The 23,787-nt window shown below is 36.5% G+C and overlaps 2 protein-coding genes across 3 annotated transcripts in view; one reads left to right on the top strand and one right to left on the bottom strand.

Annotated features, from left to right (window-relative positions):
• LOC145685977 (solute carrier family 53 member 1-like) overlaps positions 1-23,787 on the top strand; it is a 178,176-nt gene that overhangs the window by 4,192 nt on the left and 150,197 nt on the right. For both annotated transcript variants that reach the window (XM_081758777.1, XM_081758778.1), the window contains exons 2-3: positions 15,220-15,324; positions 16,830-16,983. In XM_081758777.1, coding sequence (XP_081614903.1) covers positions 15,256-15,324; positions 16,830-16,983 — 223 coding nt within the window. In that variant the 5' untranslated portion in view covers positions 15,220-15,255. The remainder of the gene's footprint in view (positions 1-15,219; positions 15,325-16,829; positions 16,984-23,787) is intronic.
• Positions 1,121-1,675, bottom strand: LOC145685158 (uncharacterized). Its single transcript, XM_081757511.1, has one exon. The coding sequence runs from the start codon at positions 1,673-1,675 to the stop codon at positions 1,121-1,123; it is 555 nt and encodes a 184-aa protein (XP_081613637.1).

Genomic DNA, 23,787 nt, shown 5'->3' with positions numbered 1-23,787 from the left:
TTGCCGATGCACGATGCCAAGAGCATTTCACCAAACATAGGGTAAGAGGGTACAATTTCGAACACTTTAGAAACTTTTTTATTTTCGGGCAAACTAGACGTAATAACAGGACAATTTTTGGTAAATACAAAGTTTGCAATCTATGTGTTGCGTTATAGAAATATTAAGAAAAAAGCTCTGTTACAATGTGCATAAACATAATTTTTTTGTTAGCACAGAAACGTTCAGATTTGTGCCACATCAGGTACAATTCCGAACACTGGTAGGTACAATTTCGATCACACACATTTTCCACAAATAAATTGTTTCTTACCTTGTACACCTACACACACTTCATGACACCACACTTGGCAAGACTGGCATCGTATGCAGTCGCCTTTCACAACGGACTCTTCACTGTAATAGCTCAACTGGCAAAAGCCATATATGTCCTCGTTTTTTTGGAGTTAATGCCCTGCTTCTTTGTGGCTGTCTTGCAACTTGAAGCATCTTTCCTAAAGTAGGCCGGTTAACAACACAGAATTTCTTAGCCTGTACTTCACCAATGTGAGCGTTGCTTGTAAGATGGGGCGAGGTTAGGAGTTTTCTTTTACGTGTAGGTTTCTTCTCAGGAGTTTTGAGGATGTTACAAACCAAAGCATTTTCCTAGGAATCGGAGGGTTTTGGTGTAGGTAAGAGAATTGTAGGTTTGTCTTCGTCTTGTGGCACAGGAGAACCTGAGGTAGTTGGTGTGAGTGAGATAATAGTGGGTCTATCTTCATCTTGTGATGTAGGCGAATCATCAATTTTCGATGTTCCTGGTGCACTAATGTCATTAGTTTCAGTGTTATTCCTAGACTGATATATTTCTTCCGAAGACGATACGAACAGGTGGGAAGGAGAGAATTTGGACTTTGGAACAGTGTCGTCCGAAAAGGGCATGATTCCAGTACACGCAAAACCTTTTATGGCCGAGCCAACAGAAGCTGCCTCGTTCCAAGCCTCGCAAAAGAGAGGATTAAATCTGAGCTTCGACAGAGCGTCGTTGGTTTGGCGATGTTGCCAGTTTGTTGCTTTCCTGTGATAGTGTGTCTCCAGAGACTTGAACAAAGTTCTATCTAAAGGTTGAAGAACGTGCCTACTATGAGGTGGTAAAACCCACGAGCTCGATCTCATTCTCCTGGCAGAATTTCAAAGCATTGAAATTGGTGTGGCTTCCATGATTGTCCAGTATAAGCAAAACTTTACCAGGAGTTTTGTATGTACAAAAATGCTCCAACCACCTAAAGAAAAGCCCTTCGTTGATGTAACCAGACTCGCTCAACTCTACAACTGTGCAAGGTGGCAAACCATCATTGAATTCCGGGCGCATTCTGACACCTTTGAAAATGATCATCGGTGGAATGTAAGAGCCAGAAGCAACGACTGTCACGTTTTCCCCTTTTTCAACGTTGGTTAGTGACACGATCTCACGCTTTCCTTTTTGACTTACTATTTTCATGGGTCTGTTATTCAAGGGAATCCCTGTCTCATCCATGTTGTATATGCATTGAGGTTTATCAAACAAATTAAAGTCATTCATTACACCTTTCAGAATTCTAAAGTAGTTCCTCACTTCTTCTTCATTCATACCTGCAGCTCTAGCTGTCGATAGTCCTTCTGGTTTCCTCAAACTTATGTTTAGGTGCCTTTTCATAATGGCTTTGAACCAGTCATCACCAGCTATCTTCCCATCTGGATTCCATGGGTGCTGAACTCCACAGGCCACATCCACATCAAAAGCAGCACGTTTTACTTGCACGGGTGTAAGTCCTAATCTTCTGTTCTCGAAATACACTTACCTATTCACCAAAGCCTTCTCTGTTTCTTCCGATAGTACTGTGGGATGTCCAATTTTGCCTGTTATCGGTGGAGTAAGTCCAATCTGCCTTTCCTTTTCCTTGCCTACACGGTCATGAAGGGTGCCTAGTGGAATGTGATACAATGCCGATGCCCCTCTTAACGATATATCACCCGATAAGACTCTCTTCACTGCTGTTGCCATATTAGAAGTATCCCACAAAAGACGCTTTTTCTTTTCATTTTTCCGTCGTGGCATCTGTTATGACAAAACACGAAAGGCACACTGAGAATGGTAGCACAACTGGCAGATATGTACCTTCAACCTAGTGTTCAGAATTGTCCCTTATTGGTGTTCGAAATTGTACCTTTCGCTATACTTTTTCTGCGAATAAACAGTTACAAATGCTGCTCGTAGACGGCATCTGGTGTACCATGCTTGTTTCCATCATGGATCGTGCAACATACTACAATAAACTAACAACCAACATTTCGCAATTTAAAGCAACAATACAACGTAAAACAATGAGGTATTTTATAGTACGACATTTCCTAAGGTTGATATACACACCTTTGCTTGAAGAATAATTTCTGCACGGCCTCAACAAACAATTAAACACACAACTCGATCAGAAACAAAGAAGCAAAGGAGTCACTGTCAACGCCATATTCTTCACTCAGTGTTGGGAACTGTTGTATTTCGAAAAATGGTGCAAAAGCTTACTGTGTTCAGAATTGTACCTGTTCGAAATTGTACCCCCTTACCCTACAGGAGGATCTTCTTTTGTTGCAGTTCTGGTTTCGGCTGTTTTGAACCGGTTCATGGTATGATAACCTATGATGACGGCGCGGTGGAGGTTCGAACAGAACTCACTTCTCATCATATATCAACACCCTGTCTAGAAATGGCTCCTTTCTCAGACAAGACAGCAAAGAAACACAGGTATCTAGTCGCGTTGCCTTCTGGTCCGAATCCAATCATGTGGAACCCATCGACTCAACTTGTAGTGCTTCCCAAGTTGGTGGAGGTGCTGTCGAACGGTTTCTTCACTCACACTAAATTGTAGTCTCAGTTCCTCACATGCCTCACATGTTTGCCTTAATTGCTGCCTGAAGATCTTAATTTTGTACATGTGTTGGTCTTCCGGCACTTGGTGCGTCTTCCAATGTTTCGTCACCGTCTTTAAACTTGTTAAACCGCCGTTGCACGGTCCGTATAGTCCCGACATTCACCAAAAGCATGGCATATCTTTCGCTGCTCTGCAGCGGCGTTTGACCCCAGTTTGAACTCGTACAGCATACATGCCCTTTTGACACTCTGTGGAGGTCCCATGTTCACTTTGTCCTACTGTGTAACTGAACTGCCACAATCAGGTAGTATGTTGGGTATATCCACACCAACAACTGCCTTCGCCTTACCTCCATTCGCATTCAACTCACGGCGTGAGGGCTAATTGAACACAGACCTCCACATAAAGCGACAGAACTCTCTTGGTTACCTTTATAAGTTTCAAGATTTTCGCCGAATAACTTTCAAATAGGTTGCTGAAAGTTGAATAATTATGACGCTTACTATACGCTGGCATGTAGCGTCCATGTACAAATATATATATATTTGAGGTTGATTTTGTTAGACATGTGCCTATTAAAATTACTCCATGTTATGACCTGAGGCAAGACTCTTAACATTTTTCCTATTATGGCTCCTAAATGCAACTTTTCAGGACGGGCAGGGATTTCAAGAAAATCGTAGACCTTTACTTTGGCGGTCCTAGCACCCCTCCTAATTCTTCCATGGGTATGAATTATACCTTGTTGGAAAGCTTATGAAACAAATATTCTAGTAAGATAACCTTTGAGGCTACCGTACCCAACCCGTAGAAGAAGAAGAAGATGGAGAAAAAGTGAAAATTTTATTTTTCCGAAATTTGTGAGAGTCTGGCAACACTGTTTCTAGTCGTACGCTAGAAAAAATATTCTGACCTGTAGGCCAGACATTGATAATAATTATAACAAAAAATGAAGGGCAAAGGTACAATAGCTAGGTTAAAAAAATCGGAAGATAGAATCTAGGTGAATCATCCTGTTCCTATTTTCCCGAGAAATTTTCGTCTACCCTTACGTTGGCAGGCTTGGCGACGCCCCTAAATGTCACACATAAACAAACCATACCTCGTTGGAAACCTTATAGAACATACATTTCAGCAAAGTAACTTTCGTGTCTCTCGGACCAAACTAGTAAAAGAAGAAGAAGACGAAAATCATTTTTTTTTCAAAAATACATTTCTTCAGATTATGTCAGACTGTGGCAACGCTGTTATATACCGTACGCAAGTAAAAAAAATCTCAGATTTACGCCATACACTGGGGACAATGATGTCAAAAAATGAAGGGTTTAGATTCAATAGGGATGGAGGGAAAAATTCTGAACACCGAACCTACGTGAATCATCCTGTATTTTTTCGATAGATTGTGGTATACGCTAACATTGGCAAGTCTGGTAATGCCCCTAATTGTCACAAACATATCAGCTATACCTCGTTGAAAACCTTATGAGACACCCATTTCAACAGGGTAACTTTCGTGTCTCTCGGGCCAAACCAGTAAAAGAAGAAGAAGACAAAAGTCAAAATTTTTGCGAAAAAATCTATTTTTTTCAAATTTGTCCGACTATGGCAACACTGGTATTTGTCGTACTCAAAGAAAAAGATTCTCACATTTACGCCAGACATTGGGAACAATGATATAAAAAAAATGACGGGTTTAGGTACAATAGGAATGGAGAAAAAAATTCGGAACGCCGACCCTACGTGAATCATCCTGTATTTTGCTCGGGAGATTGTGGTATACGCTAACATTGGCAGGCTTGGCCACGCTCCTAATTGTCACAAACATGTCAGCTATACCTCTTTGGAAAGCTTATGGAACAGACATTCCAACAAGGTAACTTTCGTGTCTGTCAGGCCAATCTAGTAAAAGAAAAAGAAGACGAAAATGAAAAGTTTTGGGGGAAAATCAAGTTTTTCAAATTTGTCGGACTATGGCAACCTTTTGTTTGTCGTATGCAAGAAAAATAATTCTCACATTTATCCCCGTTATTGTGAACAATTGTGCAAAAAATAAACCGTGTAAGTGCAGTAGGAATGCTAACTAACGGCATAGAATCTACTAACGGCAGAGAATAAACTCGCATTGGCTCACCTAACATTGTTCGTCGAAAGATCATTGCTTTTCTTTCCATTTGCTTCGGGAGGAAGATTTTGAAGTTGAAAGAAATGTATTGCATATTTACGACCCTTAGGTTCAACTGATAACTATAGCTGACCTTGACCAAGCTAAAAATAGAACGGTGCGTTCTGAGGTGATAACTGTTTTCCTTTCGCTCTCTCTCTCTCTCTCGGTGTGTGTGTGTGTGTGTGTCTGTGTGTGTTTGATCAATAAGTTACCTTGTTGGAATATCTGTTCTATAAGGTTTCCAACGAGGTATAGCTGATATGTTTTTGACAATTTGGAGCGTGGCCAAGTCTGCCAATGTTAGCTTATACCACAATCTCTCGAAAACATACAGGATGATTCACGTAGGGTCGGCGTTCCGAATTTTTTTCTTCACTCCTATTCCACCTAAACCCTTCATTTTTCTGCATAGTTGTTCCCAATGTCTGGCGTAAATGTGAGAATTTTTTTCCTTGAGTACGACAAATACCAGTGTTGCCATAGTCGGACAAATTTGGAAAAAATAGATTTTTTCGCAAAAATTTTGACTTTCGTCTTCTTCTTCTTTTACTAGTTTGGCCCGAGAGACACGAAAGTTACCCTGTTGAAATGGGTGTCTCATAAGGTTTCCAACGAGGTATAGCTGATATGTTTGTGACAATTAGGAGCGTGGCCAAGCCTGCCAATGTTAGCGTATACCACAATCTCTCGAGCAAAATACAGGATGATTCACGTAGGTTGGATGTTCCGAATTTTTTTCTCCATTCCTATTGTACCTAAACCCGTATTTTTTTATATCATTGCTCCCAATGTCTGGCGTAAATGTGAGAATTTTTTTCCTTGCGTACGACAAATACCAGTGTTGCCATAGTCGGACAAATTTGGAAAAATTTGATTTTTCACCCAAAATTTTGAATTTTGTCTTCTTCTTCTTTTACTGGTTTGGCCCGAGACACACAAAAGTTACATTGTTGGAATGGCTGGTCTATAAGGTTTTCAACGAGGCATGGTTTGTGAGTCTGTGATAATTAGGAATGTCGCTAGGGCTGTCAACGTTAGAGTACATTACAGTGGATATTGAATAATATACAGGATGTGTCACGTAGGTGTGGGGTTCCGAATTTCTTTCTCTAATCGTATTGAACCGACGGGTTTGACTTTTGTGTATCATTGTCCCAAATATCTGTCGTAAATGTGAGATTTTTTTTCTTCCGTACGATGAATAACAATGTTGCCAGAGTTCCTCAAATTTGAAATATTTTTTTTTGTCTTTATAAGAAAATATACAATAAGAAAAAGGGTAAATTCAATACCCCTCCTATTCACCCCTCTTAAGCCCAAAAGTCATGGACTGGGTATGGCTAGTAAGTATGTTCATTTGTCTCTATGGATGCCATTTTTTATCCTTGTAGCTCCATCAGGGGGGTACCTCCCACCAATGAAGGGAGAGAGGGAAAGCTATAAACACCCAAATTGCCCCCCTCCCCCTTCATGGCGGGACCCACTACATGAATGATATACACAGGATTAAAAAGTTCCATCCTTTCTGAAGAGATACATACCAAAGTCATATCTCTAGGTTAATTAGGAGCTGAGCTAGAGAGGTTTGAATTGCTGGCTCAAGGGTTGAGCCGTTCGTCCTGAAAAGGTAAACAATTTTCCATTCGAAAGTTTGTATACCTATCAACTATACCTATAGCTCCGGAAAGTCGGAAATATAATAATAGGAAAGTTTTCCATATTTTTTTGATTAATTTATTTTTATGCTTTGATTACGGAAATCAAGCGATCACACAAGAGATAACCTGTATTATTAGTAACTTTTTCTACTTGATGTTCATCACAATGAAAACTGTGGTACATGGGAAATGCACAAAGAGTAGTCTCCGTTATAATTACAAATGGAAGGGGTAGATTGGTACAATGCAGTGGGGGCACATTGGTACGTACCAATCCACCCCACATGCATGTGTACTAATGTGCCCCAACCGAACTTCAGGATCATTAATCCCTATAACTGAAAAATTACTCCACGCAGGGCAATTGAACATAAATGAAATTATTTGTAAAGAATTACACTTTCATGCAACATACATAAGTTTTCAAAAATCCAGTGCTTATTACAAATATAAGCTTACAGAGACATAAATGAAAACTTACTTTTGCTCTAAGAAATCAAGTTTTTTCTGCACAGAGTAAAGAACGCTGCGTGTCCATCCATCAACTGTGTCTCACGATGTTCGTTTGTCGCCCCTCTCCCCTATACATAGAAAGAAGTACAAGGGTCATATTCTATAAAATTTGTCATAATGAAACAAAACTTGCAGAATTTGCTCTCCATGAAGCTTTGAGAAATAACATAATATTTCAGTTTTTCTTTTCCTATTTGGTGGGAGAAGAAACAATATATGTATATCTGCATGTACTCGCATGGTTCGGGTCTAGCATGGAATGAGTATAATGACTGGAAGCAACTTGCAGAACCCATAGTTCTTCGTCCTACAATTAGACTTAATAATAATAATAATAATAATAATAATAATAATAATAATAATAATAATAATAATAATAATAATAATAATAATAATTATTATTATTATTATTATTATTATTATTATTATTATTATTATTATTATTATTATTATTATTAATTTATGTATTTATATACAAGGGGAACAGGGATCATAACCCTTAAAATTTGTCCGAATGGAACAATCATGGTATTACATGAGTGGATATGCTTCCCATGCTCCCACTAAATAGGGAAAGAAATAAATATTTAGATGAAGAAAACTACACGAGTTTAACGAATTATTCTTAGATCAGGCTTTACTACAACTTATAGCTATATGGTTAGGTACAGGATCAATTCTCTTTTTCATAAGACTTAGGTACATTGATGCACACTCTACTTAAATTTTAGGAAGGGGTTCATTAGCACATCCCCTAATTTGGGAATTGCGATAAAACACCTGATAAATTTTCTTTAGGAGTCGAATATTTATAATTTTGTGAAATTTGATTGGTTCTGCTTGTTCCTGTTAATGGAGAAAAATCATTAAAAATTCAAAATTTGGAGGGTTTTGACCTATCATGTGCTCTTTGATGAAACTTTAGGGTGTTATATACTAAATAGATTAGTACAGAGGTCAATTTTCTTTCATTCAATATGGATACATTGATAATACCCTTTTAAAATTTGGGAAGGCACATTGATCCACCTCGTAGATTTCAGAATCGTCAAAAATATAGGCTATATAAGTAAATGTTTTCTAGGACCTGCGTATATAATATCTTTCTGTGACCTGTTTTTCTTCGAAAGCTCCTTCGTATTAAAGACCCATATGACATGTTTAATCCCTTCACTTTCCTAGAATGAATTATTCCACTAACACACGCATAAATACAATTCAAATTATATTATTTTTAATGTTGCTAATAGTAGCGTAACTAAATCACGTGACCCCAACTATCACAATAATCGCAAATGGGACCCGTCAATATTCGTGCTCTATTGTTAGGTATACCGAATTAAAAACTCCATCTTGCTATCCGCCTTCCTCTTTATCGACTCGAACTTTAATAATAACAATAAAACTATGATTGCACCAGCAATGGAAACCTCTTTCTACCCGAGTTTTGAAAACACGTAAAAAATAAATTAAAAATCATAAGTTAAAAAATAAAGATTTGCAAGAAAGGAGTGTTGCGTTTCCATTTTAGTTCACTATTTCCCGTGTACTTTAAATATACAATAAAAAGAAATTGTCCCAGTCTAAGGCTTTGTTAATTTCCACAGCTTTGTAATGTCTTTGTTACTCTTGGACAAGTACATGGAGAATATGCCATGAAAATCCCCCTACAGTAAGGAAACCATGTTAGACATGGAGTTGGAAACGCAAGATGGGGCGTTGGAAAGAACCGGGTACCCTGAGCACAGCGGCGATGTTAAAATCGGTCCCGTGGCCCGAAACCCAAGAATTCGGGCCTCACATGTTTGGGCTCAGGTCACTTCTATTTGATATCAAATATATTGTGCTGCCTCTTACTGACATGTAGCATCACAGTATTGTCTTGTGATGTTCGGTTGAATAACATTCAAGCAGGATAATAATGAAACTTGCTTTTGTGAGCAAAAAGTATGAAGAATATGGCATGTAGTGTTGTAAATAGAAAAAAAAAAAAAAAACGGTTCGTATTTTTTCAGAAATGTACGTTTTTTTTTTTAGAAAAAAACATTGCCTCTCGTTTTTTTTCTAAATTTCGTTTTTTTTAAATAGTCATTTGTAATACATCTTACGTCCATTTAAGTATGAAATATTTTTATGTAGGTGTAATCACCGTAAAATGCAACATAAATTAAACGCTAGATACTGATACGCTACAAATATTTTACAATTTATATGAATACCATACCTATTAACAATTCGGGTTTCAGCAGTTTTCATCAATATCAACTAAGAAATAAAAGTAGAAATGATTTTTTTTTTTTTTTGTGAAAGCAGGCCTTTAATAAGTACGAAAATAATGTCACAAACAGTATAAAATTCCAATAACTTGTGTAAAGGTAAAAACTAATACTAATTTGCCTAATAGTATTTTTCTAAATGTCATATATAAACAATTTGTCGACTAGATATATATGATATGCAGAGCCGGCTCTACCATATATGCAGTGGCGTATTTACGATTTTGTTTCTGGAGGGGCTTTGCTAACTTTCGGGGGGGGGGGGGCTTTGCCTGAAAATGTTTAAATTCTGCAAGATATTTCATATACTTTACTACAGTATGTAAGATTTCGGGGGGGCTCAAGTCCGGAAGCCCCCCCTAAATACGCCACTGCATATATGCAACACGTACATTTGCGAGGAACGGCAAGCTTGGATGGTCCGGCAAAATCTGTCACAGTATATTATTTAAATTAAATATTTCTTGTTGGAAACAGACTTCATAATGATGGTAGTTACATTTACTAAGCTGACCTTCTATTTGAATACTACATTCATAAATTATGTTTAGGTTGCATTAGTTTAAGGTCACATGGACAATGCTAAAGCAAATGGTCGAATAAATCCGAGCACAAATTGCTTGATTGTTGTCAAATGCAAGAATTCAATTCTCGAATAGTAGTGAATATCTGTTCCATTTAGTAAGTTATCACAGTTTTGATATGAAACTAGTCTTGTTTTTGTCAGAAACGAGTTCCTTATCATTGAAGATAGAAGCAAGTTTTTTTTTTAAATGTTAGAAGATGTAGAAGAAAAAATCAAGAAATAAAGATAAGAGAGCTAGCTGCACTGGAATTGCAAACTGATACATTGAGATTGAAGCTCGATAGTGAATTCTATAAAAAGGATTACCATCTTTCCTCTGCAGGTGCGTTTGCTATATCTTTCACTAACATAATAGATTAATATTTAAAGGAAAAAACAGACACAACGGAATTGCATTTTTAGTAAGTATTTAAGCCTTTCTGAGTGCGACTGCACTTATCCTCACCTTTGTTGTTCATGCTGGAGTAGCATACTTAAAATCATGACTTTTAAGATTTGTTCTTTCTGGAGAAAGGGGAAGGCGGCAAATTATGCCATTGCACGAGGTGACAAATTGACTAGGACCGGCCCTGATGATATGTATATAGAAGACATGAATATAGGATGACTCAATTTGAAGTAATGCAGGGTGTTTCAAAATTAATATTAGGGTTTTGAAACTTTGTAGTATCTATTACAATTAACTTACAATTATAAATATTATATCAAATGAAAGAGCAACTCAAACAGTTTTGTACGCACGCATGTATACTCATGTCCAAAATTATTGTCGCATGTCTATAAATATGTGTTCTAGGAATATAATTTGATAAGGAATTCGTCCGGTATTTCTTTTAATGTCAGTATGTGTATAATTGGCAAAGACATGTATGTGGCAAATTTCATCAAAAGAGCAGTAAATAAGAACAATAAAACGAAACTAAAACTTTCTTCTCCATTTAGCAAGATTTTGTTTTACTCATTCTAATTTTCGTTTTGCTCTTTTACTTGATGCATTGCTTATAATTGTACGTAAAATGTAATAAGTACTACGAAGAGTTAAAACCCAAAAATTTATTTTGAAACACCCTACATTTCTCACCAACAGTGTTGGAACTCAGATGTAAAAAGGAGAGAAAATTTTCCTTATGAAGTTATTGTTTACAACGATATTATTAGTCGAGACTATAACTACAAGAAAAACAACACGAGTTAGTAGTCAAAAAAAAATGTAATCAAATGTATACTCGGTGGCCCAGGTGGCCAAAGTGGCACACACAGGTGTGTCACTTCTTTAATCCGCTCCTGTGTGGACACTAATTAAGATATCGGGATATTATTCTTGCAAAACATGGTTGGACCATAGTTTATCATATTAATTTCTTTTTCTTCTGGTGTCGAATTTCCTTCTCAAATTTCACCCTAGTCAAAAATTCGAGAATTTTCTAATTTCGAATTTATTTTACTTCTTTTTTCCCTTGTAGCTTCCTTCGTTGTAGAAAGACATCCTTAAGACTTGCCAGGTAGATACCTCGGATGGATACCTAACTTTTGACATCAATTGGACGGGCCTGCGCGCAGTGTTGCCAATTAGGGAAATTAAAATTCTCCTATATTTGGGCAAAAAATTAGAAATTTTTGTTTATAAATCCGCACCTATACGTCCGAGTGCAAGTCAACTTACGCCAATCGAACATTTGTCCTTACTTAACAAACGAAAGTACAGATCGTTACAATGGGGTAATTAGGGGGCGCACGTAAAATTCGTATTTAGGTTTTAACCCTTGATTTTTCTAGTTTTTCCTTACTTTTCTGTTTACCGTAATATATTTTTGGTAATTAGAAGCTTTGTTCCTTAAATATCGCCATAATACTTGTAGGATATATTAGTGGTGTACCAAAGTTTAATTTAAGATAGTTTGCGTCTGTCTGATAGCAGTGTTACAAGCTACAGAAAATTTTAATTCCAGATTTTAGGGGGAAATTTTGGAAAAATTATATGTTTTGTCTATATTATTTCCCACTTCTTGGCTATATCGGAACAAACGTACCAGTATCTGGAAGTCTCGTCTTTGCTCTACACAACGCACTATAGAAAGTTTCAATAGGATAATTAGGGGAAGTACAGTTGAGGTTTACAGTGGACCTTGTTCTCTAATTGGAAAGATAACTGCGATTTTTTTAAAGGTAGAATGAGATATTTTTTATTAACATGCGTACTTTATTAGATATCGTCACAATACTTGTAGGATATATTAGATGGATACCAAAGCTTATTTTAAGATAGTTTGTGTGTGTCTAATAGTAGTGTTGCCAGCTACAGAAAATTTTAATTCCAGATTTTAGGGGCAAATTTGGGGGAAAAATTCCCTTTTTTATTTATATTATTTCCTTCTTGTTGGCTACATTCAAACAAATGTACAGTGTCTAACAGCCTCATCCTTAGTCTACACAGCGCACCATAAAAAGTTTCACTAGAATAATTAGGGGAAGTACAGTTGAGGTTTATAATAAACCATGTTCTGGAAATGGTAAGAAAATGGTGAATTTCTGGATAGAATGAGATTTTTTTTTTAATTTCATGCTTATTTTGTTATATATCGCCATGATATTTGTAGGATGTATTCTTGGAGTACTACGGTTTATTTTCAGATAGTTTTCGTCTGTCTGATGGCAGTGTTTCCAGCCAAAACAATTAATTCCCGCTATTAGGTGAAAAATTCGGAAAATTTCCCTTTTCCCCTCTATTATTACCCTCTTACTGGCTACATTGAAACAAACGTACCACTACCTGAAAGCTTCCTCTTTGGCCTACAGAACTCACCATAAAAAGTTTCAATAGGATAATTAGAGAAGCTATACCCCGGAATATTTGATTTTTGCTTCTGAGGCGTAAAAAGTGTCAAAATTTCATGTGTATGACAGATTTTTTTCTTTCCCTCTTTGAATAGAAACCAGCGACTTCAGGATTTCACTGTATCTTGTCAACACACCAAGGATTTGTTTGAGTGACTTGAACCCTATATCAGCAGTGGTGCTAGATACAAAAAAAAATTAAATTCGGTTAGGGAATTTTTTGTAAATTTTCATTCCTACATTTCCCTCAATAATTTCCCACCCATTGGCAACACTGCAATGCAACTTACACCAAAAAATAGCGACATTTATTTTCTAAAAAACAAGGTCTTAACCATATCAATCGAATGAATAGTTTTTGAGCAATATGTCACTAACTGGAAATGTAGGAAAACGCCAAAAATGACCTGGGGCTGAAAGGAATAATCACACAATTTTGCTCGTATAGGTACAAAGAAACAAACGATTTGTAAATTACGAAGGCTTCGACTCAAGTTCTGTTGATTATTTCAATAATCTGCAACATAAATCAATAAATAATAGTTGCCAGAAAAAAAAACAGACATTTGAAAAAGAACATGAAAAAGAACGATGTTTTTTTATTGAAAAAAACTTCACAAAAAAAACCGTTTTTTTTACAACACTAATGGCATGAACATCCTTTGGGACCGTTGAACGTGGGATGTTCTGCTCGCGTGACGCTCTGCGAACTGACGTGGGAGACCCGGGTTCGATTCCCGGCGGGAGCTCATGTGGTTCGGATTCCACGTTAATCAGTAGGTCCACGTCTCATATAACCTCGCTGCTGAAAGGGACGCTAAACTAAAATCAGCTCAGCTCAGCTCTGCGAACTAACTTTGTTGAGCTTCTATTGAAGGCCTCCCTGACCTCATCCGCAGTTTACTAAGACGTTCGTGCTTTGCCCGAGCCAGGCTGTCGGTTGACTCTCTTCGTGGGTAAAAACTTCTCAAACCATGTTTTAATGGTCTTTATGTCTGCTGAGTCCGGTTGGTACTTTCGTCTGAAGTTCCTTTACACGTTAATTGGTTTATTTAGTCTCAGCCAACCACACCACACACTGCGCTCTCTCTTGTGCTGTTGTAATCTTTGTTCATGAACACCTAGCACCTAATTGGTTGAGCATTTGGAAAGTTTTTTGAAGTTTTGTTTTTGAAATATTTTGATCACTGTTTCTAAATTTTTTGTTTGAACATCTTTGTTCAAAATCCTCACGTTAAAAAATTTGCCCTCAGTAAAAAAAATATTTAAAAATACTAAAAATATGCTTTCATCCATATAAAAGCTTTTAACGATAATTTTCAAATTAAAAAAAATTAGTTTTTGAAATTTTTTATGTAAGATTTTTTGAGCACTGTTTTCTAAATTTTGCTTCAACATCTTTGTTTAAAATGTTTCATAGTTAAAAATATTTATACTCATTGAATGGGATAAATTATTAAGAATATCTGCTTGATGTGCGCGTGGCGTGGGGTTCCTAATGTCAGTGCTTGAATCGAATATGAACCCACAGAATAATTATTTACTTTTTTAAGTTGTAGGTGCAGTGTAAATTATTTCCGATGTAGAAAAGGAAGTTGATTACAATTAATCAAACAATTTAATTTAAAAAAAATAATTTTGTATATTCATTGATTCATCTTCACTTTTAAAACTTCATGAAATTTAAAAATCACTATTAAAACAAGTGTTTGATTATTCTTCTTTTGTGACTGTGTAGAAGGTTTTCCCTCTTATGCTATTTCTTCCCGTGTACGCTGTAAATATAAAAGTATTCCCTCTCTAGATTTTCCCTAATTCGTACACCGAAAAAATATTTAGTGAAAATCAAACCTTTCCTGGATGGTAAATATATTGACAGATGAATCAGTTTCAATATCTCATTCTGACAGTAATTGTCACTATAATACATATCACATGTCGTAAACTTCCACCACAACCATGTTCAAAATAATTAGTTCTCGATACTTATTTTTATTTCTAACAAGTCATATTTTAGTGCGTCAAGCTCTTGGGTATTCATTAGACAACTATGTTTAGAGTAGTTATCCTTAGTAAAATTCTTGTTAGTACTAACGGGCCTTGTGGAGAGTCGTTGCGTGATTAGTGCCTTGATGCGTGATTAGTGCCATACTAAAGAGTTCGACTAACATATGTTTCCTGTTTAGTATGACGCTAATCCTACGCCAAAACGATTCTGCATAAGGCCAACATGTTTTTCATATTACTGCACAAGAAACATTTAAATCAATATTTTTATTATTTAATATATTTTTTAAAGGTAGACAGTTTTATGTAACACTTAAACCAATCCAGCATGAGATTCACAGAGCATTTGGCAGCTCACTTAACACCTGAGTGGAGGAAACAATATATTTCATATCAGGTAATTTCTACGTTGACTTTTTTGTTTTCAGCAATTATTGTATAACAAATTTTTCGTTTATGAATAGTAAGAATTATTTGTTAATTATGTATGTTTAGAAATTATATTTTTTAAAAAATACTCTTTCACCTCAAGATTGCTTTAATTACTTGATAATGATGCTTTAAAACTTATTTTTTTTTTGAATACATCAAGGTAGATTTAATGTACTAAACATTGCATGATTTCTAGGATTCTTTGAAGCTTCAAAATCCTTTCAATTTTGAATTTTAATACCTTCAGTTTGATATATCGTATACTATTAGAAGCAAACATATATCGTCCAACCTTGACCAGTTTTTAGATAAATAAATGTGACTATGTTTTTGTTACAATGTGTTCGGTATGTTTCTTGCGATCAGAATCCCCGACAATTAGAACGAGCAAAATCTCTTCATTGATAGTACTAAAACTTTAAGAAAGTCTTCCACAATAAAAACAAATCCCAGTCTCTTTCACTGGTATCACTCGATTCATCTTAAAGAGTATTCTAACATCAAAACTATTATTGCCTTAACTACGATAAAATACAGCTGGAAGATTACAAGACTGAGGTAGTCTTGATGAGTCTTCGGCTGTACCAACTACCTAGTTTTTCAGTTACTTTTACCTTTGAGTCATCTGGGTCAGCAACGAAATCAAATGAAAACAGATACAGTACCACAGGAGGAACACCACAGTGGACCGAGCCATATATATAGTGTGTGTGTCAAATCCGTATTTAAAAATATTTGTTGCCCCCGGCCAGTGAAAAAGTGCCGTCCAAACATCACTGTTTCCAAGAAAATGTTGCATCCTTCTTCCCCGTATGTGTATTCAATTAAGTTAAGTGAAAGCAAAACTAATAGTAAAACTGACAAAAGACAAAATATAGTTCTACTCTGACACTCAATAAGCAATAGTCTTAGTTTCTTCTAGAGCAGGATTGTCGTAACGCCTAAAACTCAGTCACGCTGTGGTATCAACATAGCTCTCCCTTGCATTTCTCTCTGATGGACAAACTTCTTTTCTTACCATACTTCAATCTCGATAGTTTTTTAAATATGCTGTCCCTAGAAATGTCCCTCTTGGGCCCTGATCGCAGTGGCAGTATGTAATATGGTCATGATTGCATTGTGACTGCGTATTGGATACTTTATATGTTTATGAGTTCATAGAAGAAGGAAGGGAGGAAGGTCGAAATAATGGATTTTTCAACTATCCTTGTATACGCAATTCAAAGATATTTATGCAATGTATTTTATAATTCACTTTCAACGAAAATATATTATTTCTCTTGTTTTAAGTCCGATTTAGATATAATTTTATTTATAGAAACTCTGATTAATATTTAGCCCAATAGAGCGTGCGTTCTTTATAGTTAATGCGAACAAACCTCAAATCATGAGAGTGCTTATGACATATGGAACTTTGCATGAGGAGTACTTTGCATCTTTACATAGAACAATTCTTCTTTCTGTACACAGAAACTGAAGACAATGTTACAAAATGCAGTCAAACACAAACCTGAAGATGAATCAGAGGATCAATTAGTTATTGAGGATTACATGAGAAAAGTTGAGAATCAATTTTTCTTCGCTTGCGAAAAAGAACTAGCAAAAGTAAATATATTTTACGCAGGTAAGCATTTTACGCAGTACGCAGATTATCTTTAAGGTAAATGTCTTTCAAGTTTGTTTTTTTTCAGAAGCGCTTAAGTATGTAATCTGCTAAGTCAAAAATAAGTAACAATAATTTGTAAATAAAACATCAGAAAAAGCGAGATTTCTTTTGTTTGAAGTGTTGAGTCTTCTTTTAGTGCCGTGGCAATGTGGAATGTGTGGATCCAGAGCTTTACATGTTAATTGAATTATGTGAATTTCAAATTGGTATGCATTCGAGTATATACTCTGAGCTCCTTCGTTGCTAAGCGGTTAGTGTACGCTCCTTTGGCGTGGGAGACCCGGGTTCGATTCCCGGCGGGAGCTCATGTGGTTCGGATTCCACGTTAATCAGTAAGTCCACGTCTCATATAGCCTCGCTGCTGAAAGGGACGTTAAACTCAAAATAAAGTCAACTCAACTCTAGTGTACACGGAGGTCTTGTTTGTCTTTAGCACGGGACAGAAAATCTGGTAATATATTGTCTCTGGATAATTTTATTCCTATTGTGCCAAATTCTGCTCAGATTGGCAGAGGGGGGACCATTATATGTTAAGAAGACAATTGCTTTGGTTCGTTCTCTCTTTTGCTCTGGCATTTAAGTGCAGGCAGGACCAATTTATGACATATTTATGATACTGTTAAATTCAATTAAGATGTAAAATTAAATTAAGCGTTAGCTCAACTTTATGGTTAAATGGCTGTGGATCTATGGAGGCCAGATATATGTGCCCATCAAGTGAAGTGAGAAGTATATTATGTGGGTAGTGTCTCAACATAATCGTAAACCGAACGCATAAGATTATTTTTTTATATACATTCTTTTAGGTCACCTTGTTATACAATTCAACACTATGCTTATGAATTGCATAGTTGTGTATACGAACAATGACAATCGACATTTCATGTTAACCAAAGAATGTTTCGGAGTATTACGGACACTATTAATAACCACTCTGAATGAAATTTGTATATTGTCAGTTTCTCGAATGGTCATTGTAATTATGTTACCAGTAAAAGAAATGTGTAAAAATTGTACCCTGCTACGGTCAAGTATAACTATTCTGCTTCGAGGTGTTCGAAGTTTTAACCTAACATGTTCCACTACGATTTATTTTATTTTATTTTATTTTTTTTTTTTTTTTGAATTCTGATAATTGAAACATAAGTTATATAAAAGTATATTATAGATGGTTTATCATTATATAACTTTCAAAACATCAATATATAGTAATCCTACGTGATGCTGTAATAGTTTAAATTTTATGACGGGTGTAGCTCGTCATTGTGCGATTTGGCACCGGGAGGCCATGACGAGCTAGACTTGTCATTTCAGTGCAAATTGTCGGATATTGTTAATTCTCTTTGTATTAATGTAGTATTTCTGTATGACATTGAATATTGTGATGAAAGTTGCTTCCACTGAGGTCTTTTTTTCGTGTATGTGGTTTTTCTGGATAGTATGGTTTCATGTGGTTTTGTTGAATAAGTACCCAAAATGGGAAATTATTTGTTATTTTGTTTTTCCGTTATAAGTTATGTGATATTATAGTGCATTCACTAATAAGAACACTTAGGAATGTTTTCAATTCAGCTGTCTCACTGAAACACGACGGCAACATCCATATAGACTGTAGATAATTTCACGCCTGCTAACTGTAAAACCAAATTTTGTTCATTGTATGGCTGCAACTTATAAATTACTTTGATAACTTCTTTGATATATATAAATTAAAAAAATACAGTTCATTTTATTCATTTAATGTGAATAATGGAACATTTCATGTCACAAAAAATGCTATAAGGTGGTTTTAACACGTACTATTTATAAACAGTACACAACAATTTAACTAAAACAACTAAAGCTAATCATTACAGTTCAAAATTTCAGCTGAATATGAACGAAACGAAGGCTATTTGCAACATAATTAAAGATGAGCTAAATATGACGAAGAAATCTCGAGAACTTTCTTCAATATCACTAGTGTTTAGCAGAAAAGATTTGCTCAATGATAAAGCATATACCAAACCACAGATTTTGTTGAACTGAACAAAATGTTATGGGTGAATGTAAAACAAGATGATTTGCGAGAAAATGGAGAAAAACAAATCTACGAGTATATATATATAATTGAAAATCACTATGTTTGTGACTAAATGTTCTGAACCGCCCGACCGATCTCGACCAAATTTGTAACATGGATGAGGTTCGAGGCTGGGCTGGTTTTAGGCTATTCACTTTGATGGTAGAACTGAGGGGGGAGGAAGTATAAACATAAATAAGACTTAATAACTCCTGAAGCACTCGACTAATCTTGATCAAATTTTCAGCATAGATGAGGTTCAGGCCGGAAATCGTTTTTATGATTTAAATTTGACGGAGCAACGTAGGGAAGGAGAAGGAGGGGGAGCTATATAAAAATCAATTTATATAAGACTGAAAGTGCCTATTTTTGAGTAACTTAATAACTCTTGAACTATAAGACCGATCTCAATCAAATTTTCAAGATACATATTCGGATCTGGAAACATTTTTGTAATTTCACTTTAACGGTAAATCATAGGGGAGAGGGAGGGGGACGTATAAATAAAAACTAATAAAACCTAATAACTTTTGAACCACCCAACTAATCTCGATCAAATTTTCAACATATATGAAGGTCGCGCCTTGGGTGTTTCTTATCGTTTCACTTTGACAAGCCAACGTAGGGGACGGGGAGGGGGAGATATATGTAAAGAGAAAATTAAAATAAAAACGACTTTTGTGACTTCATCACTCTTCAACCATCCGACCGATCTCAATCAAATTTTCAACAAATATGAATTTAGAGGCAGGGATTACTTTAGGCTATTCATTTTGACGATGCAACGTAGGGGAGGAGGAGGGGGAGAAAAATTTTAAAATGATCAAAAATGACCGATATTAGTGTTAAATCCATAGTTTTCGGGTCGGTGAGAGAAACAGTGACACCTCTGATGCTGTTTCAATACAAGTTCAGCCCTGATAGTTGGGGAGGGGGATGAACCAGGGGCGTCATTTAGGGGGGCAGGGAGGGGCATTTGCCCCCCCCCCCTGAGTTGTAGATTTTATCAATAGAATAGTAGTAAATCAGTGAAAAACGCGAAATTTTACGTATATCAAGGGGTCTTGCCCCCCCAAGCTAAATCTGAAATGACGCTCCTGGGATGAACATTTAAAAATGATCGAAAATGACTAATAGTGTGGAATCCATAGTTTTAGGAGTAGCTGAGATTAACAGTGACAATTCTGATGCCGTGTGCCCCAGCTTGGAGGAAGCGAAGCTATATATAATATTGATGGAAAATGACCAATATTAGTGTCTAATCCATAGTTTGCGGGATCATTCAGATGAACAGTGACATTTCCGATCCGGTTTAAATCCAAAATCAGCCCCACCACTTGGGGAGGAGGAGAAAAAGATATATATAAAAATGATCGAAAATGGCCACTATCATTGTCGAATTTATAGTTTTCTGGATCGCTTAGATGAACAGTGATACTTTCGATCCCGTTTAAATTAAAATTCAAACCCGCAACTTGGGGTAGGGGAAGGAAGAGATATTTAAAAATGATCGAAAATGACCGATATTAGTGCTTATTTTTGGAGTCGCTGAGATGAACGGTGACACTTCAAATGTCATGGGCCACAACATGGGGAGGGTATATATATATATATATATATATAAATGGTCAAAAATGACCGAATCTATAGTTCTTGGGGTCACATAGTGGGAGATTTCATCGATCTAAGGGAACTTTATTCAATTTTGCGACCATGGAATACCTGCGATGTAGGTAGCTAAATATGCCGTTGGTATGAAATTGACATGAATTTGGACGATGGTCGCGTGCAACGATTGCAAATATGGCCTGAAAGGAGGCAACCAAGTGCACGCGCGTAGAGCCTGCGACAGGTACGCTTTGTACTAGCAGTTCATTTGACTTGTGTCCTGCTGTGCTTATGCAGAGTGGTCACTGCAGTGCTAGAATAGTATTGAGGGTCTCCGAAGGAAAGATCGAGCACTTGAACTTTGCATGTCATTTTAGGGCTCCTAGGAGATAGCGTGGGAAAGAGTGTGTGTGAACGTGCGGAAAAATGTTATGTGTGAATTACAAACAAGGTTTCAAGTAGGTGTTCGGTGGTGTTCAGCCTGCGGATTAAGTTCACCTGAAAGATTATTGAGGTTAGAAGTGAAAACAATCGAGAAATCTTGAGCAAGTTTGCGCAAAAACGTGAGGTCATGGCGTAAAAATGGCTCCTGTGTTTACATGGCATGTTATATTAGATGTGTGGGAACAACATGCGTCAACAAAGCGGTTGAAGTTTTAACAAACTACATAATGGAACAAACCGAGGTAGTAGAACTGACCGCTAGTTCGCGAGCAAGAATAAGAAAATGTATTAATGATATAATACGTAATGATTAAACGGGACAAAGCCAACCGACACCAGGAGAGGTTGATAGAAGACAATGTAACATGGTTGGAAAATGAAGTGGATTTCAACTTAGCACCTGTTCTGCCAACGGATACTTCTGTTGAAAATAAATGCGGTAGACCGAAAATGTACCTCAAAAGTGCAAAGTTAAAGAACTTATAGAATCAACCAGCAACGAGGAACTAACGATAGCGACTGAATTAAAACTACGGAGGGCAGGAAAACGCGACTCGGCAGCGATCGTCAATAAGTTTTGTTGTTCTTTCCCTACACGGGGTACGAAAAATCAAGAAATCTGGAAGCGCTGCACTTCCCGTTCCGGCGAAATTATCAGAAGATGAAGCTTTGTCGTTACTAGTTGATGCGAATCTTTGGAAAAACCAGTAAAATGCCATGCGTGATGAGGCAAAATAAGCAGGCTGTAAAATGTATCCATCCTATGATAAGGTTAAAGATGCTAAGCAACGTTGTTATCCAGATGAAATAAAAATCACAGAGACATCCGTTGACATACCGGTGCAATCCCTTCTTCATAATTCCATAAGAAGACTCAGTAAAACACAAGAAGATGTGTTTCGAACTTTGTCTGATGTTCACAACATTAATATTGGTGTTAAGGGGGATTGTGGTGGTGCGCAACAAAGTATGTATCGCCAATTAAGAGGAACTGTGGTGGTGAGCAACATAGTATGTATCGCCAACCTTTTTTAGATGAGCATTCAACAGGGCCGCCCACAGGGGGGATGTATGGCGCAAGCTGCGCCATTGAGAAAAATTTGGGGGGGGATTTTACTCTACTTTCGAACTAGCAATTTTACTGTCGGAATAGCATTAAAACACGATTTTGAGAAGCTAATTTTCACAAATTTTCCGGGGTGAACCCCCGTACCCCCTGCTTCGATACTCGATGAATGAAGTACCGCGCAAGTAGCCGTATGAAAGGAAAGGTTGGTTCGTTTTAAGCGAGAAGGGCCACCCACAGGAGGGATGAATGGCGCAAGTTGTGCCATCGAGAAAAAAGTTGGGGGAATAAAAAAATTGGGGAAGAATTTTACTCTAATGTCGAATAAGTAATTTTGCTGTCGTCAGAATAACATTGGAACACGATGCGATTTTTTTTTAAATCTCGAGAATGAATCCCCCTACTCCCTGCTTAGAAACTATGAATGAAGTACCGCGCAAGTTGCTATATGAAAGGATGGGCTGGTCGGTTTATCGCTTTGTGGATATATCTGGATCAGTCTGGATCAGTGTTAGGCCTTACAGGTGTTTGTTGAATATGTCTGGTTTTCCATACCTAACAATATTATACCAGATACTTCTGTCATTACCAGCAACGAGTTGCTCAGCAGAGAGGATTATGAGTAAAGTAAAGATTGTAAAAAATAGACTAAGAAGCAGCTTGGGAGATGTATGGCTCTCCGACATGCTTGTACTTTCTTCCGAAAAGGACATTTTAGAATGCATTCCCAACAGCGATATTGTAGACAAATTTGCTTTGTCGAGTGAGCAAAGAAAAAAAATATTACTCTATAAAGGACATCAAGGATAGGTTAATGTCACCACCACGACCAGTAATAATTTAATCCAAACAAAATCATTCCTGTAAAAAAAAAAAAAAAAAGTATGAACGGCCTTCAAAAGAAGTGAAATCACAAAAATGAGCGCCAAGTTCTGGTGAACAACAGTTACAAACACTCAAGGAATCACTTTCAAATTTAAATTTGAAACTTGCCTATGTTGTCTGTTGAAAATTATAAAGTAGCTTGACATAATGTGAGCTAGTGGTAACCATACAGACAACAGCCAAGTTTCAAATCTAAATTTGAAGTGAGCCAGTGAGTATTTGTAACTGTTGTCCACCAGAATTTGGCGCCTATTTTTGTGATTTCAATTCTTTTTAAGGCCACTCGTACTTGGCTCTTTTACAGGAATGTTTTTTGTTGGATATCACTTCTTTTTGTAGGCTAATTTCGAGGATAACATTTTCTTTTGGTATCAAACTCAATAACTTGTAACTTGCGTCTTACTTTTCATGTACAAGGGAATTATATCAATATTTTGTAAAGAAAAAAATAATACTACTAATTGTAAAAAAAAGAATACCTGTGCAATACACAGTGTGTAGAAGTTTTTATACCCTTCAATATCCTTATGGAACATATTTAGTATTGTACACTACCAAGACTACTAATATAAGTAATGCCATTTTTATAATTACTACTGCTCCTACTACTACTACAAGCATTCTACTGCGACACGTAAAACCGGCCCGTCGTAATATTCTGGTATATTGTGTTTTTGGCAACACTTAAATAATCTAC

The sequence above is a fragment of the Thermobia domestica genome, chromosome 5 (assembly GCF_964235325.1).
Source record: "Thermobia domestica chromosome 5, izTheDome1.hap1.1, whole genome shotgun sequence".
Taxonomy (NCBI): domain Eukaryota; kingdom Metazoa; phylum Arthropoda; class Insecta; order Zygentoma; family Lepismatidae; genus Thermobia; species Thermobia domestica.
The sequence above is the reverse complement of the archived record's forward strand: the minus strand, read 5'-3'. Positions and strand labels throughout refer to the sequence as shown.

Excerpts from the sequence above, each read along its gene's own strand:
- LOC145685158 (XM_081757511.1), bottom strand. The coding sequence starts at position 1,675 with ATGAAAAGGCACCTAAACATAAGTTTGAGGAAACCAGAAGGACTATCG.